Genomic DNA, 26,525 nt, shown 5'->3' on the forward strand with positions numbered 1-26,525 from the left:
CTGAAATTAATAAGGAAGAATTTGAATTTAGATAACATTTTCGCAAGAAAGCACGGTTTTAAGCGTTTATATTATCGATCGGTTAAAATATCAAAGGGTAAGCTAAGAAATTTTACAGCACAGGGCAAATGATGTATGTAGTGTCTTAAAAAAGTAAAGGTTTAATGAAAAAAAAAGCATTTAATTTATTTAAAATTATTTATGTAAAGAATAAGTATTGGTTGATAACACATTGGAACAATTTTTTTTCTTCTGTTGTATGAGATTTTTTTAACAGATCTTAGACAATTTTTTTCGCTGGTTTTAAATTTGAAATTGTTCTTACTCTCCAAGTTGCAAATTTTTTAAATAACGCTTTTAGTCTATATTTTGTCGAAATGTACAAGTTTAAAAAGGTTATATATAAAAGACGATTGCACAAATATTGCGACGAATTATAGGAGTTGAGGCACATCATCATGATTAAATTCACGAAAGAACATATGCCCGGAAGTGTTGTCATACGCCGATAGAGGCACTTCCCCTATTGTGAACTATTTTTTCGCTCACTTCTAAATAAGTCATAATAGGAAAGCACCTCTAGTGGCGTGCGACGACATTTCCAGAGTTCCTATCCAATCTTAATCTTGGTGATGTGCGCTAAGTCTCTTAAAAGTTTGACGCAATATTTTCGCAACCCTCTGTTATATTATAACGTTTTCAAGCTTGTACATTTTGACAAAAAAAAGACTAAAAATGTCGAAAATAAATGTGGTTTTTATACCAAAACTAATGTCAAATTTGAAATCCCCACACCCGAATTAGTACACTTTTCGCGCACTTCTAAATAAGTCATAATAGGGAAGCGCCTCTAGTGGCGTGTGACGACATTTCCAGGGTTCCTCTGCAATTTTAATCTTGGTGATGTGCGCTAAGTCTCTTAGAAGTTTGACGCAATATTTTCGCAACCCTCTGTTATATTATAACGTTTTCAAGCTTGCACATTTTGACAAAAAAAAGACTAAAAATGTCGAAAATAAATGTGGTTTTTATACCAAAACTAATGTCAAATTTGAAATCCCCACACCCGAATTAGTACACTTTTCGCGCACTTCTAAATAAGTCATAATAGGGAAGCGCCTCTAGTGGCGTGTGACGACATTTCCAGGGTTCCTCTGCAATTTTAATCTTGGTGATGTGCGCTAAGTCTCTTAGAAGTTTGACGCAATATTTTCGCAACCCTCTGTTATTTATAACGTTTTCAAGCTTGTACATTTTGACAAAAAAAAGACTAAAAATGTCGAAAATAAATGTGGTTTTTATACCAAAACTAATGTCAAATTTGAAATCCCCACACCCGAATTAGTACACTTTTCGCGCACTTCTAAATAAGTCATAATAGGGAAGCGCCTCTAGTGGCGTGTGACGACATTTCCAGGGTTCCTCTGCAATTTTAATCTTGGTGATGTGCGCTAAGTCTCTTAGAAGTTTGACGCAATATTTTCGCAACCGTCTGTTATTTATAACGTTTTCAAGCTTGTACATTTTGACAAAAAAAAGACTAAAAATGTCGAAAATAAATGTGGTTTTTATACCAAAACTAATGTCAAATTTGAAATCCCCACACCCGAATTAGTACACTTTTCGCGCACTTCTAAATAAGTCATAATAGGGAAGCGCCTCTAGTGGCGTGTGACGACATTTCCAGGGTTCCTCTGCAATTTTAATCTTGGTGATGTGCGCTAAGTCTCTTAGAAGTTTGACGCAATATTTTCGCAACCCTCTGTTATATTATAACGTTTTCAAGCTTGTACATTTCGACAAAAAAAAAAGACTAAAAATGTCGAAAATAAATGTGGTTTTTATACCAAAACTAATGTCATATTTGAAATCCCTCGATCCGAATTAGTAAAGATCAATCATTTTGTGTAAACGTAACAAAAAATTTGTTTCCCTGTGCAATGGGTTGAACCGAAAGATCGTTCAAATTTTCTCTAACTTCAATATGATACTAAGATGAAGCATATTATCGTACTTCTTAAACTGGTTTGTATAACAATGTTCAACTAAAGGGAAAACGTGATTTAATTCAAGATCTTATTCAAGTTACTTAAATTTTCCATCGTATTATGGTTCAAAAGTATGTTTTAATAATATACTACGTTAAAAAAAATCCGAATAAAGGTAGGATAAGAAGAACCGGTACTTTGGGTCCATCATCCGTAAGTCCATTTTTACCGTAAAATTATATAATGTAATTTTTTCAGTAATATTTGCTTAATTAGAATGATTCAGTGATTTTTCAGTAGTCATTAAAATTACGGTATTTCTTATTATTAATGATTAATATATTAATTAATTATTAATATATTCCGGGAAAAATGGATACCAGTACCCTGAGTACCGGTACTTTTTACCGTAATTTGAATCAGAATTTCTTACAGTGTATATTATTAATCGTTTTGTGATGTCACTGTAAGGTAAATAAGAAGCAGGAGACTAATCTAAAGTTTGTACTCCTTAATGTTAACTTTACTTCTTGCCTATTTCGTCCTATCTGGAGAACGTTTTAAGGGAGTTTTAAAAAAATTTTAGGCACAATTGTCCATTTATTCAATGCTAAGACCATGCAAAGAATAATTTTCAGTAAATTTTATTATTTAAAAATAGTTGAAAAAATTTTGAATTGTCAGGTATAAATTTTTTTATATCATTATAGAGAACGTAATTTTACAAAGCAAAATACAGATTTCACCGAAATCGGTCGAATACTTCCTGAGAAATAAAATTTCAAATATACAGGTTTTTTATTCGTCAGAGAAAGTAAGTTTTTGTGCCTGTACTTATTTCGCAAATTAAAATATCGTCTGCACTATTTAATAAGCATAATTGGAGTCAACTTTATGTGCCATTAAGATTGAGACTCTTAGAAAGTGATCGCTCATTAGATCAAAAGTTATTAGGGTTGTTTAATTATCTTTTTTAATTATATTACTCAAATTGAAGTTTTTTTAAAAAATGTTTTATCTTCACATTTAATTTAATAGCGAAATAATACCGCATGCGAACGTAATCAGTAAAACTTTTATAATTTTATTTTTGCTTCTTTAAAGTAATTTATTATTCTAAGAATTACTTTTTCCCTCTTGCTAAATTTAATCTAACGAGTTCTTTAAAGGCACGACCAAATCCTTTTTCTTCGATATAATCCTATTTTAAAGAAAACTTGAAAATGCTTAAGTGAAAAAGGATTAGTAGAAATGAAAAATTCAGGATATTAGCATTACTTTTCCCCATTAGTTTAAATCCATTTGTATTAAGTTTTCTTTTTTCAAGTTTAATTAACCATTCATCGATAACGCAAAATGTATTCTTTCAAGATTTTACATTGACTAAGGAAAACTTTTAGCTTGCTCTAGTCTGTAGTGTTATTGTGTGTTTAGTACGTGATTACCTGAAATGAAACTAAAGAAAGACTTTCCATTTATAATTTTATGCATACCATAATTACTTTTAAAATTTTGCAGAATATACATGCTAATGTCCGTAAGTTGGCAATGTTTTAATATTGGGACACCTGCAAGTGACGGGTGGGTATGTCAATTCTGATTGGTTGTTCAAACGTTGCATTTGTTTCCGTTAGCAACTGTTCTTTCCAATTTATTTCGAATAAGCCAAATCTGTCAAGCCTCAATTCTCTTGAGTAACACAGTCTATATTCTTTCACAAATATTTCAATTCTACCACTATATATTATTTACACAAAGACAAGCACGAAGCCATGTAGAACATAAAAAAGCTTATTATGTTAGGAAGTTGCCAGGCACTCAAAGCAAAATTATATCACGGTTACTATAAAAAAGATAAACAAATAATACATCTAAGTTAAGTAAAAGAAGTAGACCGGAGGGAATTATATTTCAACAAATTCGATGTGCTACGAGGGTTGCTATTTATATTTCTGGCCTTGGCAACAGTAAGTGTTGCTAGGCGACCGCAGACGATTTTAATCGAAAGTTTGATATTCTTAAACATAAATTCAGCAGACGATTTACCATTATAGCTTCATTTGTGTTGTTGACAGTAAATTGAAAAGTTCTTCTCTTTCAAAAAATGGAATTGAATCGTGAACATTTTCGTGCCATTATTTTTCATAACTTTCGACGTGAATTGTCAAGACAAGAGTGCTTCGATGAACTCAATTCTTTATTCAGCGATAAAGCGCCATCCTACAGCACTGTAAAAAATTGGTATAACGAATTTAATCGTGGTCGATGTTCGATCCAGGACGAATCCCTTGCAGGTCGTCCAAAATCCGTTGTTGTGCCAGAAAAGATAGATGCTGTGCGTGAACTGTGCGTGAACAAGATCGTCATGTGACATACCGTGAAATAGAGGCGACTTTGGACATTAGTATGACTAGCATCAATAAAATATTGCATGAACATTTGAGCGTAAAAAAAATTTGTTCGCCTTAGATCCCGCATAATCTGACAGACGCTCAAAAAAAGGCTCGTGTCGATTGGTGCAAGGAAATGTTGGAAAAATACGTTTAAGGTACATCAAAGGCTGTGTATAACATCTACACAGGTGACGAATCATGGATCTATGCATATGAGCCGGAAACAAAACAGCAATCAACTGTATGGGTCTTGCAAGACGAGGCAAAACCAACAAAAGTTGTTCGAGGAAGAAGCACATCGAAACAAATGATTGCCTGTTTCTTCGGCATTAACGGTCATGTGGCAACAGTGGCGTTAGAGCAACGCAGGACGGTCAATTCTGAATGGTACACGACCATTTGTTTGCCAGAAGTCATCGGAGAAATTCGAAAAAAGCAGAAGAACAGGCGATTCATTATTCATCATGACAATGCGAGCTCTCACACATCGACTCAAACAAAGGCATTTCTGACGGAGCGAAAGATCGAACTGATGGGTCATCCGCCGTACAGCCCTGATTTGGCACCCAATGACTTCTTCTTATTCCCACACATCAAAAATAAATTACGTGCAGAATGATTTTCGACCCCCGAAGAAGCGGTTGATGCATTCAAAACGCATGTTTTGGAGTTACCTCAATCGGACTGGAAAAAGTGCCTTGAAAATTGGTTCAAACGCATGCAAAAGTGTATTGATCATCATGGAGAATATTTTGAAAAGCAATAAAACCAATTTCGATCCCACATATTTGTCTTTTCATTATTAGGCCAGAAATATAAATAGTAACCCTCGTATAAGGCTCTGTAATTAATTTACTTAACGTTAATTAAAATTTTAAGTAGAGAAACTTAGCTCAACTTTAATACTCCATATTGCTGATGAAGATTAGCTGGTGCGTGGATAATGGTTGTCTTCTTCTTGGAATGCAAGTACCCCAATTGCAAACTTCTACAGTTTATAATCCTAACTTTTCTTGATAAACCTTAATTTAATAAAAGAAAACATACTTCTAAGCAAGAAAAATATTGAAATTTCATGAACAAACGATATTATAAATAGGGTCTATAATGTACTTCGGGAATTGTTTTCTAATTGCTTGAAAACGATTTTTGAATTATGCCACTTATGAAACCGTTTTGGAATAAAATAGAATCTGTTCTTTTGAATTTTTTTTTTCGATTTAGAATAAAGTAAAATCTACTATACCTTGCGTTATTTCTAAATAAAGCCAAGTTCACTTTTGTGTGAATTATGAATCACGTATAAGAAATTATTTTGTGATGAATTGTGGCTTTTTATTGTTTTTGTAGTCCAACCAGTGTTAAATTTTTAAAGTTGAGAATATTCATTAGGAGAACACTATTTATAAAAATATGAATAGGTGGATATCGGGTTTCTTGCTCTTGAGTTTTGCATAAAATATGGAATTTGAACTAAAATATGCACTATTTTGTAGCACAAAAATAATTTTAAGTTATTAGGATAAGAACTACTCTTATTTGTAGCAAAATAGCACAAAATTTATTATATACACGATTAAAATGTACCTAATTATAATAATAAATAATCAAGATTTTGCGTATGTCTTAAATTTAATAAGTAATAAAAATGCAATGAATTAAAATAAATATTAATAATTTTTATTTTTAAGACCCATATTAATCTGATTTTTTTTAACTTTTAAATAAATATTAAGCTTGCGTATCATTCAAAATGATCCCCTTTCAAGGATGCAAACTATATGTTTTACTTTAAAGTAGTTTTCTCAATCGTTTAATCTATTCGCTTAAAAACGAGTTAATACTTGCGTGTATATGCCAAACATATTAATTTTTTTGCTTCCTTGCCATTAAACTTCTTTCCATTTAAGATTGAAAAATGAATGTAAACGTAACTGGAATACAAATGCAAGTATAATGTCTTGTTTAAAAAAAAATGCCCAAAGTATATGTTCGATTTAATGACTTGCTTTATGGAGAGGTTAAAAGAAGATTTTTAAAAGAAAGTCAAGGTTTGCTATGATAGATAAATAGGCATTTTTTTAAATGGAAGGCAGTTTTAGTAAGTTCAAAATAATGAAACTGTTAGGATATTGATCTTAAAATCTTGTAATATATATATTTCTTATAATTTTAGTTTGGGGAACAGGAGTATTAATAAAATCACCAAATTACATTTTTTGATGCAAAATGAAAATAGTTCTTTGGACAGATTTTGTCAAGAGAAATTAAAAGAAATTATAATAAATTATAATTACTTTTACTATTATAAATTACTATTATAAATATTGCACGCAAGGTTTTTGTTCAATTTCTGTTTTTATTAAATTTCAAACTGATTTAACTTCAAAGCATCACGTCTTTCATAATATTCTCGTTAAAAATGAGAAAAACTATAGCTTGTTACCCAAATAATTAAAAAAAAAAAATAGTGCGTGCAGTCCCTCCCGCGCGGAAGAAGTTAAACTTCGCAACCTGCGACGTTAATTGTAGAAAAATCAGCTGTCGTAGAAGGATGACTAGTTCTATTCCACGACTCTTTTACCTGTTCCACTCGCTTCCGTGCTCTGTAATCACGGTAATATAGTGCATTTTTCCCTCGTGGACCTCTTGAACCAGTGGAAGTGCTTGTGGTTGCCTCATCGTCTCGCCCTGGAAAATGTATTTGTATTAATAATGTATGTGAATGCGTCATAATTTAATTTCAGAAGAGAAACAATCAATTGATATTCACAAGAGACGTACCTTGACATAACCTTAAATCCGTCGCATTGTCCGTGGGATTGTTTTCACTCATTTTTTGCAATTGTTATCCACTAAATTTGAAAATGAAAAATACTACCCTATTAAATTATACTAGGGGGCTCCGCCCCCTGCTCGCTACGCTCGCCAACCCCCAGAACTGCTTCGCAGTTCCATTGCATATTGCTTCGCAATCTTATAAAAACATTTTAACAAATTTAAATTTTAAAATAAAAATGCCAGATATTGAAATCAATTACTTAATGAAATTTATACACTTCTCTGCCCCCTTCACAATTTGATTATCTTTTCTTCATGTAGCTGAGAAATTTGGAGCTGTAGCAGAGAATATATCTCAATAAGATCACCAAATGTACCATTGCAATTTTATTTAGAAATTTAATACAATCCCATTAACTTTGCAAGGTTCGCATGTTTTGGGTAAGCGTCATTTTTATGAGGATTTGTTTATTGTCATTGCGAAAAATAGAATCACCGGGAATTGAATTATGTCAAAAATAAATGGCAGTAGTGTCCCTGAACTTTTGAAATGTATTATTTGTATCAAAATTTGTTGTCCACACGTAACACCAGTTAAAACTACGCAAACTAAACTGTTCCGATGAAAATTTTCGACACAATGGCGTTTTCTTTCAATATGAGTTTGTGAGGAGGTAAGTCACTCACAGAAAGACTATCTAAAAATTCAGAGGGATAAAGCGTTTGCTCGTGATCATTGTCTGTAACCACCAAATCATAACTGATGTATAGTCTCTCTTCATCGGGCATCAATCTTTTAAAAGTTTGGATTTGATTTCTTCGCAATCTTCATTCATAGGAGGCAATATTGCTCGATTTGTTATCAGAAGTTTGAGCAATTTCTGGAATATAACGGTAAATTTCATCAATGATGGCTTTAAGATCACCAGAGGTATCATTGTCAATTTTGTGAAGAAATTCAGTAAATTTATGTTCACTTGGCAAGGCTCAAGTGTTTTGGGTGAGTATCATTTTAATGATTTGAGTCCATTTTGAATAAAATGTGTTATACCTAATTGTTAAATTTAAATGTATGGCTGTTAGCATTACCCGAGAAATACCGCGAGGAGGTCGCCATATCTCATTTCTCATGGGGAGTTTTGATTCTGGAAGGTCCCCTTGCCTACTTCCGATGGGTATTAAACATAAAACAAAATAGTTTTGTTCACAAAAGTTCTTTATAAACTATATTTTTTGTAAAGACTCTCTGATCATTTTTTAAATGTCCTTGCTCAGTTTTTATGAACGATGCAATAAACTGAAAGTTTCTCTGATGGAAAGACGATAGGCAGCATACTGTCTCATTGTTGTTTTGTTTCGTTGATTATTTGTAACAGTGTGCGAAATATTAATATGCCATCCAGGATCACCATGGGGAAACAGTAGCGTCTAAGCCAATGGGTCTAACGATGAGTCTAAAACAGAAACTGTGCGAATGCCATCTGACTTTGACATCACCACCAGGTTTCGTTCCCCAGGAGGTACTCCATCTACGCATCTAAAGATTGCTGCAACATCTGTACTTGTGGCATCATTGTACCGTCGTTGATCAGACGACGCGTTGACAGTGATGTGCATGCATATTTCCTTTTCATTTCCATCACTGGAATTCCTACAGAGATCACCCATTGTTTGAAAAGATTGGACATATGAATTCACTCTGTTCAGATATACAGCTATTTCATGCATAATGTTCGCATCACATTTGACATTAGCTTGTTCACGCATTCTGTGTTCAATTGCTGTATCTGCATCATAAAAGTAATTCTGAGCGTACTTTGGCTGACAACCTTCACTTGGTATAAGTGAACCAACACGATGGTAAAATGTGTCATGGATTTTAAAATGATACATTCCACCGGTTACACTTTCATCTAAGTGTGTCTCAGAACTTATCATGGCAAATGCAGAATTATAGGAGCGAATATTGTCCAAATAATTTTGGGATCGTTTCTTTGCAGTATGGTCCAAAGATGTTACACCAGTAATCAAATTCTCAAAATATTGTGAATGCGACAATAAAGGAAGATCAACCTTGCCTTTCTGACAGCAAATACCATATACATTGCTACTTCCTGTCTTCTCTAACATAAAATGATTAGCAAGACAAAAGTTACAAATAAAAGTCATAGATCCAATAGTAAAGGGGTCACAATCGTCATGAACAGTCAATGCAGATTTGTAAAAATCTCGAATTTGTAGAGGTGGCGATTCCCTTCGGCGAGAAATGCTTTCCTGTTTAGAATTCCGCCATTCATTTCTCTGACGTCTGCCAGAGATATTTCGACGCCTGATAGCAGGCATTTTATTTAGGCAGCAGGCACTAAATAAATAAAAATAGAACTAAATAACTAAGATATCGCTTTAAATCTCAAATCAAAATAATTGTTTGTAGAAAGTTTGTTTTGGTTTGAATATTCGCACGTTTGTTTTGGTTTGAATATTCGCACGATGCCATTGCCATTCTATTGTAACGAAACAAAAAATTTATCAAAGGAACTAAAGATATTGAATTCTTTTTTTAAGAAATTCAGTTCCGTTTTTTTTTTATCAATCTATTAATTCAGAAATGCTTTAAATCAAACGATGCTTACGGAAACAATGCTTATGCGAACCACCCGAAAAATGATTTGCTGAATTCTCATTGGTTGAAACTAAATTATTAATTTTATTAATTAATTAAAGGAAATTTTCATAATTTAAGACCTTATTGCACATCTACATAACAATACCTTTAAAACGACACCTTATTTGATTAATTCTATTGCGTAGTTTGGGAGTTTTTAGCGAGACAAAATATTGCTAGCCTATTAATATATAGATGTGTATCAAAACAAACTATAATAATATTTATAGGAAAACAATACTTTTATGACTTTTATTATTTTTATGCTAGTGAGAACCAAAACAATATGGAAATGAATGTGGGAAAACTGGATCCTACCACGTGATTTCCCGGCCAATAAAAATGTAGCGTTAAACGTTTAACGCAACCTTGTTGGAAGTCGCATAAGAAGTATAACTTCAAAAAAACAATAGGAGACATATTCTCAATCTTTTGAGGTGTGCATAATGATCCAACGATGCTTCAAAACAGGACATAATGCACTTATGGTTGAAAGCACGATGCGAAGAAATCAATAAAGCATAAGATCTTTTTCAGATACAGCATACAATCGAGCCGGGATATGTTTATATATACACTACTGTAAAGGACCGAAATTGATTACTGTTTACATTGTCCAATGAATGTCGGTGTAGTCTCATAAGTGCTTTAGTGAAGGTCCAAAATATTTGTTAAATATTATTATTTTCCATGATAATGACATAAATGCTTTAGAGGATGTACGAAATATCTGGTAAATATTATTATTTCTTGAAACAATTACAGTAATGTTTTAGTGAATGTTCGAAATATCTATAAAAAATTATTATTTCCCATAATAATCACATAAATACTTTAGAGGATGACCGAAATATCTGTTGAATATTATTATTTATCACTTGCAGCTACAAATGGCGGCAACATGCATCTCTAATGGCCCCTGAAAGAGTTAACAAATCTGCCTTGTAAATGCCTGTATTGACGAAATGTTAGCAAAGGTGGGCATTGGAAAGAAAAATAAATATTAAAAAAAATTTGAAGAAACACTAAGAATGTGTTTTTCTTTATCTAATAACGCAAAGCAACCCAGAAGGACAAATAATAATAATAAATAAATAAATAAAAAATGGAATTATTCTAGCTGTATTAATTCCGTTGATATATGTCTTTCAGTTGTGTGCATGATTTTGTAATGTTGTTCTGTATTGAATAAATGATTATTTACTTTCCCCCCCTCCCCGTACTTAGAACGGGTATCCAGCTACGCAATAAGATCAACTTTTTTTTATCGGCAATTATATTTCGAATTCATTATTTAGATAGCAAATATTATTATATTACTCTTTCAAACTCACACGAAATTTATTCAGGATAGAGCCTGATCAATAACTTCTAAATTTCTGAAATAATATAAGAATTGAACTTTTGAGGAAGTCGCGAGTCCTTTTCCGAAAAAGTTTTTATTTGTCACTTCAACAGGTGTATCCAACTATTATGTTTAAATTTGCTTATAATTTTACACAAAAGAAGAGGAAAGTTCCAGACATTGCGTGCTGTTTAATAATACTTGAATGAATCAGATACGTTGCAGGAAGTATACACACGGCATCGAACTATTGCTATAAAAAGCATACTTTTGCATGTTTCCTTCTGTCTCGACATGAAGTGTTTCATATTTACCGTTTTATTGATCTCTGTGGTTATCCTTGTAACTGTACAAGGTCAACGTGGCGGTCCTGGTGGTAGAGGGCCTCCGGGAGGTCAAGGAGGTCCTGGTGGTAGAGGTCCTCCAGGAGGCCCTGGTGGTCGAGGAGGACCTGGGGGTCCAGGAGGCCATGGTGGTCCGGGAGGCCATGGTGGTCCGGGGGGCCATGGTGGTCCAGGGAAAATGTCAATGATCATGCTACCCATGTTTCCAGAGTGTGCACCTTATGGTAAATTAATGTACGATATGTTTAAAGGTAAGTTGTTTTAAATACGTGTTGAAATGATTTTTGTACATTTATTTGTTACTACAATTGGAACACTTGAAAAAGTTTCAGAATATAATATAAGGAATAGCTTATTACATAGCAGCAACTGTTTTTTATGTATTATGGTTGGTAGAATGCAAAATATAGATGCGGCATTATGCGGCAGCTATTGTTAATCGCTTAATGTAAAGCTAGTTAATTGTTGGTATACTGTAAAATATTGAATGAATCATAGTGTAGAAGCCGCTCTTAATCCCGTAATTTAAAACTGGTTAATTGTTTTTAGAATGTAAGATATAGAATTATCACTATGTAACGGTTGCATGTAATTTAATGATTTATGTAATGTAAAAATAGTTAATTGATGGCAGATTACAAAACGTAATATACATCACTGTGTAAAATGGTTTAGTTTGATCTATCTTAATTATTATTTTAGCAAGCTGTTTCTGACAAATTTTTTAGATATAATTTAAATTTATGCATCAAAATAAAACAACAATAGATTCGGTTTTGAAATAATATCAGATATTTTCTGAACATTATTGAGTGTTTGGCAACTATTCTGGAAATAGCAGCATTTCGGACTCACGGCGTAGCCTATTTCTAACCATTCCTGCCTGGTTCAAGTTCAATGTTATGTACAATGCGCAAAATAAAAAGGCCTGAATAACTTTTTATCTAATGAAGGTATCTTTATGTTCTAGGACTCAATCTTAATTGTTATCGGGATGACCTCAGTGTGCTAATTAATTAGTGCAGACGATATTTTAAGTCACGAAATCAGATAAAAAACGTACTTTCCCTGAATAAACATACATTTTTCACCTCCAAAATAGTTCCCGCAACCTAGGAAATATGGTCAAAATAGTTTGGTCAGGAGGCAGGTTCAATCTTATGATCCCTTAATTTTAATTTCTCTTTGCGTGCTTCGCCATATCTCGAGAAATTTTTAAGTGAATTGAAAAAATTTTGCACACAAATATAAAATTCGTTTAGTTACGGATAATTCCACGCAAAAAGTAAATTTTAGTAAGCATTTATTTTCTTTATTATTGTATTAAAAACAGTAGAAAAATTTTGAATCGCAAATTATAAAATTTTTGACAATATTTTAAAGAATGTATTTTTACATCACCAAATAGAAATTTTGAGCAAAATTAGTCGAATAGTTCCTAAGAAATAGAGTTCTAAAAATACGACTTTTTCAAAATTTCGACTTTTCAAAATACGACTAATAAACTGATTTTCAAACTTTTTCAAAACCGATTTCGCTCAAATTTTGTTTTGTCCTTTAAAATTATGTTCGTAATAATGATGTAATAAACTGCATATCTTACAGTTTAATATATTATATTTAAATAAAAAAAATTTTTGAATTCGTTTAAAAATTTCTCGAGATATTGTAAAATACGCCGAAATTAAAATGAACATCAAGGGGTCCAACTGTGCACCGCTCTCCTGGTCAAGCTATTAGAACTCTATTTCTGAGATTGCTGTTAGCCCCTATATTTCGGTGGTCGGAAATGGAATTCGTCGAAAAAAAGGTTTGTTTATTCTAAGAAATTACGTTTTTGTGTCTGATTTCGTAACTTAAAATATCGCCTGCAATAATTATTTAGCATATTTGAATTCACGCTTTTGAGGCATTAACATTAAATTGACGTGAAGATCCGTTCATTTGATCATGAGTTATTCAGGATGGTTCTTTTTTTTGTTTTGAGCTCTGTATTGGGATGTATAATGTAAAACGAGTTTTTAAACATTTCATATCTTTTTACATAAAGCTTCCTAATTCTCCCTGGACTGGGTAAACAATTAAGGTGGATGGAGCATCCTGCTAAGATTTTACCATCCTCAATAGTGATTCACCAGGCAACAATCCTTTTTTTCCTCCCAAATATTAGCTAGAGACTCCTAATATGTATGTTTCCTTGACCATTTTGACGAAAACTTTAAAGTTACATATTATTAAGAGAAAATAACAAAACATTTATATTTATTTTGATATATTTATATTACTTTAAGTAAGTCTTAAATGATATATTACATTTAAAATACAATATGGATACATCCTATAACCTTATGATATAAAGTTTATTTTATTTTTCAGAAATGCGGAATAATAACGAAATTGGACCAGAACAATGTCAGTCAGGAAATCATACAGTGAGTTATAGTTATTCAATAAACATAATTACATTAATGAAAATAATATATAGATCTGAACATTGAATTCGTTATAAGATCTGAAACACTGACAAACTTTCAAATGATTTTAGTTTTCATTTTAACGTTTACTAAAAAAACTCAGCTTTTAACCATTTTAGTTCAAGGGTTACTATTCGGTATATTTTTTGAAACCCAAGAAAATTTAAACAATTGAAAAATAATAAAAATGCTTGAAAATTTTTCGTAAATTAATGACTTACAATTTTATTTGCGGAAAAAGTACGTTGAGAAAACTACCAGAATACGGTAAAATTTACCGTGATACTTGCTCTAAGGGAATACCGAAAAGCTCAGTAATTTCTACAGAAGCGTTTTGATAATGATTTTGGTAAAATTAACAATAAAATGTGATTTCGTAATATGTGATATCATTTGGTGAATGTGGTAATTTTATCATGAGACCTCATAGCATGATAAATAAAATAATAAAGCATTTGGTTAAATTTACTTTTCAGTTTTGTATTCTATACTAACTGTGTGTTAATAAGAACTATGATTTTAAAAAACAGAATTTCTGGTTTTACTTTGTATTATTTTTGGGATAATGATCTTGTCAAGAATCCAAATCTGATTCAGAAAGTAATTTTTATGATTAATTTCGAATCGTCTTGACCAAAGCACTTAAACAATTAAAATAGATTCCTAAGTACGTGCAAATCCATACTGAGATGATAAAGTATAGTCAAAACTATCAAAATATGGTAAAATTTGACATGTTTCTGGCTCTACCTATGGGAACACATAAGAGCATGTTAATTTTTCGGAAACTCTTTGGCAATGACTTCAGGTAAGATTAACAAAAAAAAATGTATTTTTATTTATTATTCCAGTCAAGTTCCTCTGGGCTTAAATTGCACAAAACACTTTTAGTTGCCAATGAAAAAATTGAAATAAAAATATAAATTAAAAACGAAACAAGAAAACCTGCGGTAGTCTTGAGAAATAATGGAGACCAAAAGAGGTAAATCAGAGCAAGTGAGAAACTCATGCCGTTAACTAAGGAATCGACTTCCACGTTAACGAAACAAGATTCCAGAGCAGATTCGAGACATGTATAAATTTAATGTGGGTATAAAAAACTTTGGCTTTGTTTTGCACCTTTATTTTTTTCCCTCCATATTATAGTTGTTAACGTGACGTTCTTTATTTCTTATTTTTTTTTTAACCAACTCTGTTTTGTATTCTTCATTAATGTCTGGTGGGTATTGAATATGGATTCCTAGCGAGCAAATGGAAACATATGTACTGTAATAAATTCCAGATCGAATTGCGGTAAGTTATCGTCACTCTGTGTACATCAATCGTAAAATTAATTTTACCGTAAATCCATTTTTACCCCAAAATTTAGTACCATATATATTACATTAATAATTATTCAACTAGAGTGACTCAGTGATTTTGAAATAAATATTGCTGTAAAAAGTAAAAATACTTTTTTTTCTAATAGTAGAATAAAGGAACTTTTTTGCCGTGTTCCTTAAATTTTGATATTTGATTTCTGATTTTTATATTTATTTATCCATTTTTTAGATATGCATGTCTGAAGATGTGGAAAAGGTTCGCTGTGCAGTAACTGAGCCAATGCCACAAGAATGTGTGGATAAGATTATGAAGTTCGTAGAAGGAAATTCATGTAACGGAGCCGAAGTTTGAAGAGATCGAGATTTAAATTAAAAATATAACTGTTGCCACCTTTTATGATGAAACATGAAATGTCGCTGAAATAAATATATTCAATTATGAAGTTCTACATTTTTTTAATGCAATTTTTTTTCAATAACACACTTTAATTGCTTAAAACTTTAAAAAAAAATTCATTAATTTAATGTTTCTGATACAGTAGTTGAATTTCTTACTGAAAAGTTAGAATTCCGATATTAAATTTTTTTTCAATTATATTGTTTCTTTCTAAAGAAAATTTCTTCTAATTGAATTGGTTAAAATTAGGGATGGATCAGATTATAGACAGTCATTTATACAACTGAGTAGTCAAATACATTCTTATCGATTATAATGCTGATTTAAAAATAATTTTGTCTTAAAATAAAACGCCTATTTGATTTAATTCGGATACAAAACCACGATTATTTTGTTTAAAAAAATATATTTAACTTATATCTAAGGATTCAAACAGGCTTCAACTATCACAAACTAATATATTAATTATGACAAAAGAATAAATTAAGTATAACACTGAACAAAACATATTTCATTTAATTGTACCCTAATAATGTTATCAAAAGAATACGAAATGAATATTGCAAAAATTTCAGAAAATTGAGCAATTTTGTTTAAACCGAACACAGTGCTAACGTAAGCAGGTAGATTATTGGTCAGAGTACACTAGCTGTCGAGCTAACCGTGTGAAGTTTTTGTGATTTTCCTCTCCGTGTAACGCAAATACTGGTTAGTTACCATAACAAAGTCCTCCAGGAAGGCTAGCTTCTCACAGTGCTTGATCTGGGAGTTAACTTGTCGTCTCACGCGGTTAGGGGCACTTCTTTATTATGACCTGTCCAGGAGCACACGAAGAAACAGTTCATAATAGGGTTACGCCCTTAGTATGACGTATGACGACAACTCTGGGCATGTATTCTAATGAAATTTTAATTTTAACTTTACCATGGAATCAAATCTTTGCATACGATCTGAGTATGTTGCTAAAATACTACGTTATTCATTAGTTTTGATTTTTCATCCGTAATATAAAATGTGTTTGTGATTGTCTCGCTTATAACTCAGTAACTTTTTGTTCTAGTGTTCCGAAATTAGGACAGAGGTGGGAATGGAGGGAATTATAGTTCATGTTCCAAACAATTGTTCAAAAATTTTAATTGATCGTTTGGGAGAGACGTTTAAAAAATGATATTTTCCCATATCAATTAGCCTTTATAAATAAAATTGCAGACGATTTTGTTTTATCAAATATTTAAAAGATAACATCGGGAATGTTTGCTAGCTTATAGCTTTCATTCATAGTTTTTATTATTTTAAAAAATAGTTTATTATATTTTTTTTAATGTTTAGTTGTTTTTTATTCTTTATGTCTCAATTATTAACAAGAACGTGGTAGAATAAGTGGACTACCTCACGAAATGAATATTCCTCAAGTAATCTAAAACCACGTGTTTATTTATTTCTACTGTTTGAAAATTATTACTGTGAAACAAAATTATTTTGAATTAATGATGATTTAAATAAAATAAATTACGTACTGTAACGCAAAATGAGTGGAGAAATATTTTTTTTCGTTTAAAAGAAAAGAAAAAATGTGTCATACTTTTTTTGACGCCAATGATGTTAATTTGAATTTGATAATGAGTACTAGCTGAAATTAAAAAATAAGCTATAGACTAAAATGCAAAATTAATTGAGAAATCAAATTTACTCGCCTAAGAGAAAGGTAAAAAATCGTTGTGTTATTACTGACAATGATGCTTAATTAAATTTGGTGAAGGAATATTGGTATAATGATTATTGGTGCAGTTTTATTATAGATACCGTTGAAAGGAGTTTTTCATGACCGTACGAATGAGTACAGGAAAAATCCACCTGCTTGTGGTACATTTTGGTGATTGTGAGTCTTCTTCGTTCAATAGCATTTTTATTTGAACCGATCGGTCTGTAAGGGTAGTAGTACTTTGTGTGAGTGCGGGGGGGGGTCAGGGAACCGGCTTTGCATCAGAAAGATTCAGGGTTCGAATACCAGGCATGGCATGAATGTTCCTTCATTCTCTATACTATCTGTCCAGCCTGTGGGAGCAACGTTGGCCCACCTAATATGGTGCCACTGAAAGAGCTAACAAATCTGCCCTGTAAATGTGTGTATTGACGAAATGTTAACACAGGTGTACATTGGAGATAAATACAGTTATAGAAAAATTATTTTTTGTTTTTCTTTATCTAATAACGTAAAGCAACCGAGAAGGACAAATAATAATAATAAATAAATAAATAAAAATGAAATTATTCTAGCTGTATTAATTGTGTTTATTTTGTACATGATTTTGAAATGTTATTCTGTATTGAATTAATGATTATTTACTTTTTTTTCACTTCGTACTTAGAACGGGTATCCAGCTAGTAATGTAATAAGATCATCGTTTATTCATCGGCAATAATATTTCGAACTCATTATTTAGATAGCATATATTATTATGTTTCTGTTTCAAAATCACGCGAAATTTATTCAGGAGAAAATCTGATCAATAAATTCTAAATATCAGAAATAATATAAGAAATGAACTTATGAAGAAGTCGCAAGTTAAAAGTTTTTATTTCTAACCACAACACGTGTTTCCGACTATTATGTTTAGATTTGCTTACACTCTTAATCTTACTGCTTCCTGTTACATAAAAGAAGAAGAAAATTCTGGACAGCGCGTGTCTAGAATGTTACTGATAACGTGTTGTTTTGACAGCGCGTGTTGTTAATAATTTATAGATGAATCAGATACGTTGCAGGAAGTATACACATGGCATCGAACTATTGCTATAAAAAGCATACTTTTGCATGTTTCCTTCTGTCTCGACATGAAGTGTTTCATATTTACCGTTTTATTGATCACAGTGGGAATCCTTGCAACAATACAAGTTCAAGGTGCTAGTCCTGGTACTCCTGGAGCACCAGGTAGTCCAGGTTGCCCTGGTGGAGCAGGAGGGGCAGGTGGCCCAGGAGGTTCTGGTGGCCCAGGAGGCGGTGGAGGTCATGGAGGCGGTGGTGGTCGGGGAGGCGATGGTACTCCAAATGGTAGTCCTGGTTCTCCTGGCCCACCAGGCAGTCCAGGTAGTTCAGGTAGCCCTGTTGGTCCAGGAGGCGCCGGGGTCCAATAGGAGCTACTGCTCCAGGAGGCGCTGGTGGAATGATCTTGCAACCCTTGTATTCAGAGTGTGCCATTTATGGTAAATTAATGCACGATATGTTTGAAGGTATGTTATTTTAAATACGTGCTAAAATGATTTTTGTCTTGTTTAAGATTGGAGCACTTTTAAAGTTTCAGTAAATAAACTAAGAAATAGCTTATTACGTAGCAGCAACTGTTTTTTTTATGTAATATGGTTGGTAGAATGCAAAATATAGATCTCATCATTGTGTAGAATCCACCCTAAATCATGTAATGTAATACTGGTTAAGTGTTTTCAGAATGTAAAATATAGAATTATACCTATGTAACGGTTGCATTTAATGTAAGGATTTATTTAGTGTAAAATTAGTTCATTGTTGGCAGAATACAAAACGTAAAATACATCACAATGCAAAATGGCTTAGTTGTTTGATGTATTTCAAATTTCATTTTAGCTGTTTGGTTCTGACTAATTTTTTTAATAAAACTTAAATTTATGTATTAAAATAAAACAATAATAGATACGATTCTGAAATAATATCAGATATTTTATGAACATTTTTGTATGCTTCCTTCTTAAGTTTGGCAACTATTCTGGAAATGTCAAGGACAGTGTTTCGAGCTGACGGCGTAGCTTATTTCTACATATTCCAGTCTGATTCAAGTTCAATGTTATGTACAATGCGCAAAATAAAAACTGGACCACCCTGAATAACTTTTGATCTAATGAGGGTATTTTCACGTTCTGGGACTCAATGGTTAGAGGGGTGATCTAATTGGTGCAAACGATGTTTTGAGTTGCGAAATCAGGCACAAAACAGTACTTTCTCTAAAACAACATAGTTATTTTTCTTTCTCGATGAATGTGGATTTCCGACCCCCCCCCCCAAATTATAGGGGCTAGGCTGGAATATATGGCTAATTTTGTCGGGAGAGTGGTTGAAAGTTTGGGCCCCTTGCTGTTCATTTTCCTTTTTTGACTTCGCCATATCTAGAGAACGTTTTAAGAAAATTGAAAAAATTTTGCCCCTAAATATAAAATTAATTTAACCACTGATAAATCCACGCAAAAAAGTAATTTTAGTAGGCCTTTATTATTTTTAATTGTTTTATTAAATAGCAGTGGGAAAAAGTTCTTGAATTGTAAATTATGCAACTTTTGATATTATTTTAAAGAATGTATTTCTACGTGACAAATTAGAAATTTTGAGCACAATTGGTCTAATAATTCCTGAGAAATCAAATTCTAAAAATACGACTTTTTCAAGATAAGATTTACGATAAACTATTTCACCGATTTTGCTCAAATTTTGTTTTGTCCCTTAAAATTGCATTTTTTATAATGATGTAATAAACTGCATATCCTACAGTTTAATATATTATATTTAAATAAGCGAATTTCATAAATTTGTGCAAAAATATTTAAATTCGCTTAACAATTTTTCGAGATATTGTGAAATATGCAAAAAGTAAAATTAACATCAAGGGGTCCAAACTTTGGACCGCTATTCTGATCAAACTGTTGGGAACCTATTTCTGGGATTACGGTAAGCCCTTATATTTTATGTGTTTGAAATCGTCGAAAAAAAGTTATTTTTACTCAGAGGAAATACGTTTTTGTGTCTAATCTCGTAACTTTAAGTATCGTTAGTTATTCTGTATATTTGAGGTCACCTCTTTGAACCATTAAGATTAAATTCTAGAATGTGAAAATTCGATCATTAGATCAAAAGTTAATCAGGATGGCTCGTTTCTGTTTTGCGCGCTGTAGTGGGGTAATGCAAAACATATGTTTAAACATTTCATGACCTGTTACATTAGGCTTCCTAATTCTCCCTGAACTGGGTAAACATTAACGCTGGATGGAGCATCTTGCTACGATTTTACCTTCCTCAATAGTGATTCACCAGGCATTAATAATGCTTTTTTTCGCTCGAATATTAGTTAAAGAGAATGTGTATGTTTGTTTGACCATTTTGACAAAAAATTTTAAGTTATATATTATTAAGAGAAAATAATAAACCATCCAATATTTATTTTTATATATTTATATAATTTTTTAGTAAGTCTTAAATGATATATTACATTTAAAATACAATAGCATGAATGCATGCTATAATCGTATGCTATAAAAGTTTATTTTATTTTTCAGAAATGCGGAACGATAACAGAATTGGTCCAGAACAATGTCAATCAGGATATCATACAGTGAGTTACAGTTATTCAATAAACATAATTACATTAATGAACGTAATAAATAAATCTAAACATTGAATTCGTTATAAAATCTGAAACACTGACAATCTTTCAAATGATTTAAGTTTTCATTTTAAAGTTCGCCATTAAAAACTCTACTTTTAACCATTTTAGTTCAAGTGTTATCATTTGGTATAATTTTTGAAGCGCAAAATTATTTGAATAATTGGAAAAGCATAAAAATGTTTGGATATTTCTCTTAAATTTGTGTCCCACAATTTTAGTTGAGGGAAATAGTACACTGAGAAAGAAAAGAGTGGTTGAAACTACCATAACACGGTAAAATTTGCCGTGTTTCTTGCTCTAAGGGAATACTAAAAAGCTCGGTAGTTTTTACCATAGCGTTTCGATAATGATTTTCTTGAAATTAACAATAAAATATTATTTCATAATAGGTGATATATAATTAGGTAAAGGATGAAAAATTAGGTAATTTTATGACGATGCCTTAGACCATGGCGAAATAATAGTAATAATAATAAAAATTGGTTAAATTTACTTTTCTCTTTTGTATTTTATACTAACTGTGTGGTAATAAGAGCTATAATTTTAAAAACCGGAAATTCCGGTAAACAGTTGTCAAATTAAAGAAAAAATAGCAGAAAAATTACCAAATGAGTGGTATAAATACCGTATATTTTGGTTTTATATACTAGAATTTAGGTTTTAATTTTCTGGAACTTTCCGTACCATAGAGTAAGGTAATTTTACCACACATTTTTTGTCTTCTTTTTTTTTGTAGTATAAATAAGGAAACCGAATTGCTTGTGTTACTGCTATACTGAAGAAATGATTTATTCTGCAAATTATCTTGCTAATGTGCAAATTAACTAGAGTGATTTCTTAAAGTCCCTAAAAATCATTTCCTTCCTTTAATTTTAAAAGTAATAAGCATGCAAGTACCTATCAGTATTTTAATAGATTTATGATGCTGCAAAATCTGAATACAAGGAAGTCATTTAATTTTTTTCATTATAAAGGAGTGAGGCAACTCTTTGTATGTATTACTTTAAATATAGCAAGAAAATAAAATAATGAAAAAAAAACAATTAAAGAAATTTTAAAAAAATAATAATATTTCAATGGGTCTGCACAAAAATAGTAATAATGAAATATTGCGTTTAACTTATAAAAATTGAGTTTATATAGCTTCGGCTAATTTTCCAAGTAATAAGTTCATTTTACGTTTATTTTCTTAAAAATTTACTAACGCAATAAGTTACTAACGCAATAAGTTATACCCAATATTTTCTTTATTACTTCTTCGTCCACACCTATAAAAAAGTTTTTGCCCTTAAAAACTTTCAAAATTAATTTATTTAGTGACAAATATCCATAAAATATAAATGTGATGCTATAATATGAATATTTAATAAAAAATTCAAAATAAACACGTGGTTTCAAAGCCACGTGCTTACTTTATATATGCAGTTTAGTATTAGAAATGCTAATTTGGTTACGTAGATCAACATATCATTCCAGTTAAATGGAAGTAATAGATAAGGGGTAGTGTGGACATTTTGAATAACTTTATTTATTTATTTATTTGTCAAATTTCTTTTGTGAGATATTATGGATTATCGCACTTTGTTTACACTTTCATGTGAATTAGCATAATCATACTGTGAATAGTTTTGTAGAAATTTGTAAATAAAGGTATTTTATTTGGTACGTTCAAGTTTTCTCTATACTATGCGTTGAAATCGGAGTTACAAATGGCGCCACCTGCATTTATTCGAGAAATTGTGTCTACATAGATAGGCCGATGTAATAAAAGCATGTAATAACAGCATTAGTTATGAATCCTCTATTCATTCTCTTAATTGTCATTTTTCTAAAAGAAATTTATCCTTCATCATCAACATATGTGAGCTCTTTCTTAAACAAACCACGCAAAACTGCTAATCAGGAAAAAATATTAATAGTATATTAGTAACATATTTGGCTTTCAGAGTTTCAACAAGATATGATATAATATGTTACAAATTATGCTGGTTTTCTTCAAAATTTTAATATTAACCTTTACTTTGACTAGTTTCAATTAATACAAATTATACATTTTGTTTTGTAAATTTTGATATTAACTTTTACTTTGACTTGGTTTCTATTAATCAACATTAAGCATAAACAAATAGATGCCTTTGTGGGGCTAGTCTAAACAAATGGTGGTTGGACTAGTATGGACGTTCCATTGGCGGAATTTGAATTTGTTAAAAATGTAACACATTTGACATTATTTATTTTCTAAATAAGAATGATTTTGTGGAGTGATATACAAAATTGTAATTCCAAATATAAACAAGAATGCAGGTAAAAGTCCAAATTATTCTTTAAAAAACACTTCATGAGTTAAAAAAAATATATTAAATATGGTATTGAGACAAGTTAGAAATATATGTCCGCATAGTATCCTCAACCCTGTATGACTAATTTTGATGACGCTGAAAATCTTGTGATTCAAAAAGCAGCTTCGTAAAAATGTCTGTCTTAATAAAAGATTTTTTATTTTGTAATTTGTTTGAAAGAAACGATAGTAAGTAAAATCATGAAATCAAAAATAATTCATTAAAACAATTTATTTCTCACCTCTCTGACAGAGCATTCTAGATCTATTACAAAACTTTCAAAATAAAACTTTTAAATTAAAACTGAAAAAAAAACTTTTTATTACTTTTTGGTTTAATGATCTTGTTAAGAATCCAAATCTGCTTAAGAAAGTAATTTTTATGACTAAATTCATACAGTCTTGACCAAAGCACTTGAACAATTAAGATCGATTCCTAAGTACGTGTAAATCCATACCGAGAAAAAAAGTATAGTCAAAACCACCAGAATATGGTAAAATTTATCATGTTTCTGGCTCTATCTATGGAAACACATAAAAGCATGTTAATTTTTCGGAAACTCTTCGGTAATGATTTCAGGTAAGATTTAACAATCAAATGTATTTTTATTTGTTTTTCCAATCAAGTTTTTCTTGACTTAAATTGTATGAAACACTTTTAGTTGCCAATGAAAAATTTGAAAATAAAATATAAGTTAAAAACGAAACAAGAAAACCTTCGGTAGCCTTGAGAAATAATGGAGGCCAAAAGAAGTAAATCAGAGCAAGTGAGAAACTTATACCGTGAACTAAGGAATCGACATCCACGTTAATGAAACAAGATCCCAGAGCAGATTAGAGACATGTATAAATTTAATGTGGGTATAAAAAACTTTGGCCTTGTTTTACACCTTTATTTCTATTTATTTTTTTTCCATATTATAGTTGACAACGTGACGTTTTTTATTTTTTATTTCTTATTCTTTTCTAACCAACTCTGTTTGTATTCTTCATTAATGTCTGGTGGGTATTGAATATGGGCTCCTTTCTGGCAAATGGAAACATATGTACTGTAATGAATTCCAGATCGAATTGCGGTAAGTTACAGTCACCCTGTGTGTTATCGTAAAATCAATTTTACCGTAAATCCATTTTTGCACCAAAATTTCTTACCATATATTTTACATTAATAATTATTCAACTATAGTGACTCAGTGATTTTGAAATAAATAATGCGGTAAAAATTACGGTATGTAATATTTTTTGTCCCGTAAAAGTTTGCGGTTAAAAGTACCGGTACTCTGGATGACGTACCTCGTACTGTAGTTTGATCCCGAATTTTTCATCGTGCAGACTTTTTCCAACGTAAAATGTTTGAAGTTACTTTTTTTTCTAATGGTAGAATAAAGGTACTTTTTTGATGTGTTCCTTAAATTTTGATTTTTATATTTATTTATTTATTTTTAAGGTATGCATGTCTGAAGATATGGAAAAAGGTTCGCTGTGCAGTAACTGAGCAAATGCCCCAAAACTGTGTGGATAAGATTATGGAATTTGTACAAGGAAATTCATGTAACGGAAACGAAGTTTGATGTGATCGAAATTTAAATTAAAAATATAACTGTTGCCACCTTTTATGAAGAAACATGAAATGTCGGTGAAATAAATATATTCAATTATAAAGTTCTACATTTTTTAATGCATTTTTTTTCAATGACACACTTTAATTGTTTAAAACTTTAAAAAAAAAATCATTAATTTAATGTTTCTGAAAAGTAGTTGAATTTCTTACTGAAAAGTTAGAATTCCGATTTTAAATTTTTTTTTAATTATATTGTTTCTTTCTGAAGAAAATTTCTTCTAATTGAATTGGTTAAAATTAGGGATGGATCAGATTATAGACAGTCATTTATACAACTGAGTAGTCAAATACATTCTTATCGCTTATAATGCTGATTTAAAAATAATTTTGTCTTAAAATAAAACGCCTATTTGATTTAATTCGGATACAAAACCACGAAGATTTTGTTTAAAAAAATATATTTAACTTATATCTAAGGATTCAAACAGGCTTCAACTATCACAAACTAATATATTAATTATGACAAAAGAATAAATTAAGTATAACACTGAACAAAACATATTTCATTTAATTGTACCCTAATAATGTTATCAAAAGAATACGAAATGAATATTGCAAAAATTTCAGAAAATTGAGCAATTTTGTTTAAACCGATCGCAGTGCTGACGTAAACTGGTAAGTGGATCATTGGTCAGAGTCCACTAGCTGTTGAGCTAACCGTGTGAAGTTTTCGCAATTTTCTTCACCATGTAACGCAAATACATTTTAGTTACCTTTACAAAGTCTTCCACGAAGGCTAGTTTCTCACAGTGCTTGATCTGGGAGTTAACTTGTCGTCACATGCGGTTAGGGGCACTTCTTTATTATGACCTGTCCAGGAGGACACGAAGGAACAGTTCATAATAGGGTTACGCCCTTAGTATGACGTATGACGACAACTCTGGGCATGGATTCTAATGAAATTTTATTTTCAACTTTACTATGGAATCATATCTTTGCATACGATCTGTGTATGTTGCTAAAATACTACGTTATTCATTAGTTTTGATTTTCCATCCGAAATATAAAATGTGTTTGTGATTGTCTCGCTTATAACTCAATAACTCCTTGTTCTAGTGTTCCGAAATTAGGACAGAGGTGGGAATGGAGGGAATTATAGTTCCTAATCCAAACAATTGTTCAAAAACTTTAATTGATCGTTTGGGAGAGACGTTTAAAAAATGATATTTTCCGATATCAATTAGCCTTTATAAATAAAATATCCTTTTTCCGTTTTTTATTCTTTTTTTAATGTTTAGTTGTTTTTTATTCTTTTTGTCTCAATTAGTAACAAGAACGGGGTAGTATAAGTGGACCTCCTCACGAAATAAATATTTCAAAAGTAATCTATAACCACGTGTTTATTTATTTCTACTGTTTGAAACTTATTACTGAGAAATAAAATTATTTTGAATTAGTGGTGATATAAACAAAATAAATTAGGTACTGAAACGCAAAATTAAAGAAGAA

General features: G+C 31.2%; 3 protein-coding genes across 3 annotated transcripts; 2 read left to right on the top strand and 1 right to left on the bottom strand.

Annotated features, from left to right (window-relative positions):
- Nucleotides 1-8,590: 8,590 nt before the first annotated feature.
- On the bottom strand, nt 8,591-8,929 carry LOC147804049 (uncharacterized). Its single transcript, XM_087151398.1, has one exon. It carries the CDS (start codon nt 8,927-8,929, stop codon nt 8,591-8,593), a length of 339 nt encoding a protein of 112 aa, XP_087007524.1.
- A 2,489-nt stretch (nt 8,930-11,418) lies between these two features.
- Nucleotides 11,419-15,755, top strand: LOC107444267 (uncharacterized). The gene is made up of 3 exons (XM_021146783.4): nt 11,419-11,767; nt 13,893-13,948; nt 15,542-15,755. The coding sequence occupies exons 1-3, from the start codon at nt 11,467-11,469 to the stop codon at nt 15,662-15,664; spliced, it is 480 nt and encodes a 159-aa protein (XP_021002442.1). The 5' UTR covers nt 11,419-11,466; the 3' UTR covers nt 15,665-15,755.
- Nucleotides 15,756-18,407: 2,652 nt separating this feature from the next.
- Nucleotides 18,408-25,123, top strand: LOC110282725 (uncharacterized). The gene is made up of 3 exons (XM_071187083.2): nt 18,408-18,940; nt 21,008-21,063; nt 24,903-25,123. Exon 1 carries the CDS (start codon nt 18,545-18,547, stop codon nt 18,842-18,844), a length of 300 nt encoding a protein of 99 aa, XP_071043184.1. The 5' UTR covers nt 18,408-18,544; the 3' UTR covers nt 18,845-18,940; nt 21,008-21,063; nt 24,903-25,123.
- Nucleotides 25,124-26,525: the final 1,402 nt, after the last annotated feature.

The sequence above is a fragment of the Parasteatoda tepidariorum genome, chromosome 9 (genome assembly GCF_982258835.1).
Source record: "Parasteatoda tepidariorum strain Cologne lab strain chromosome 9, Ptep-v5.0, whole genome shotgun sequence".
Classification (NCBI taxonomy): domain Eukaryota; kingdom Metazoa; phylum Arthropoda; class Arachnida; order Araneae; family Theridiidae; genus Parasteatoda; species Parasteatoda tepidariorum.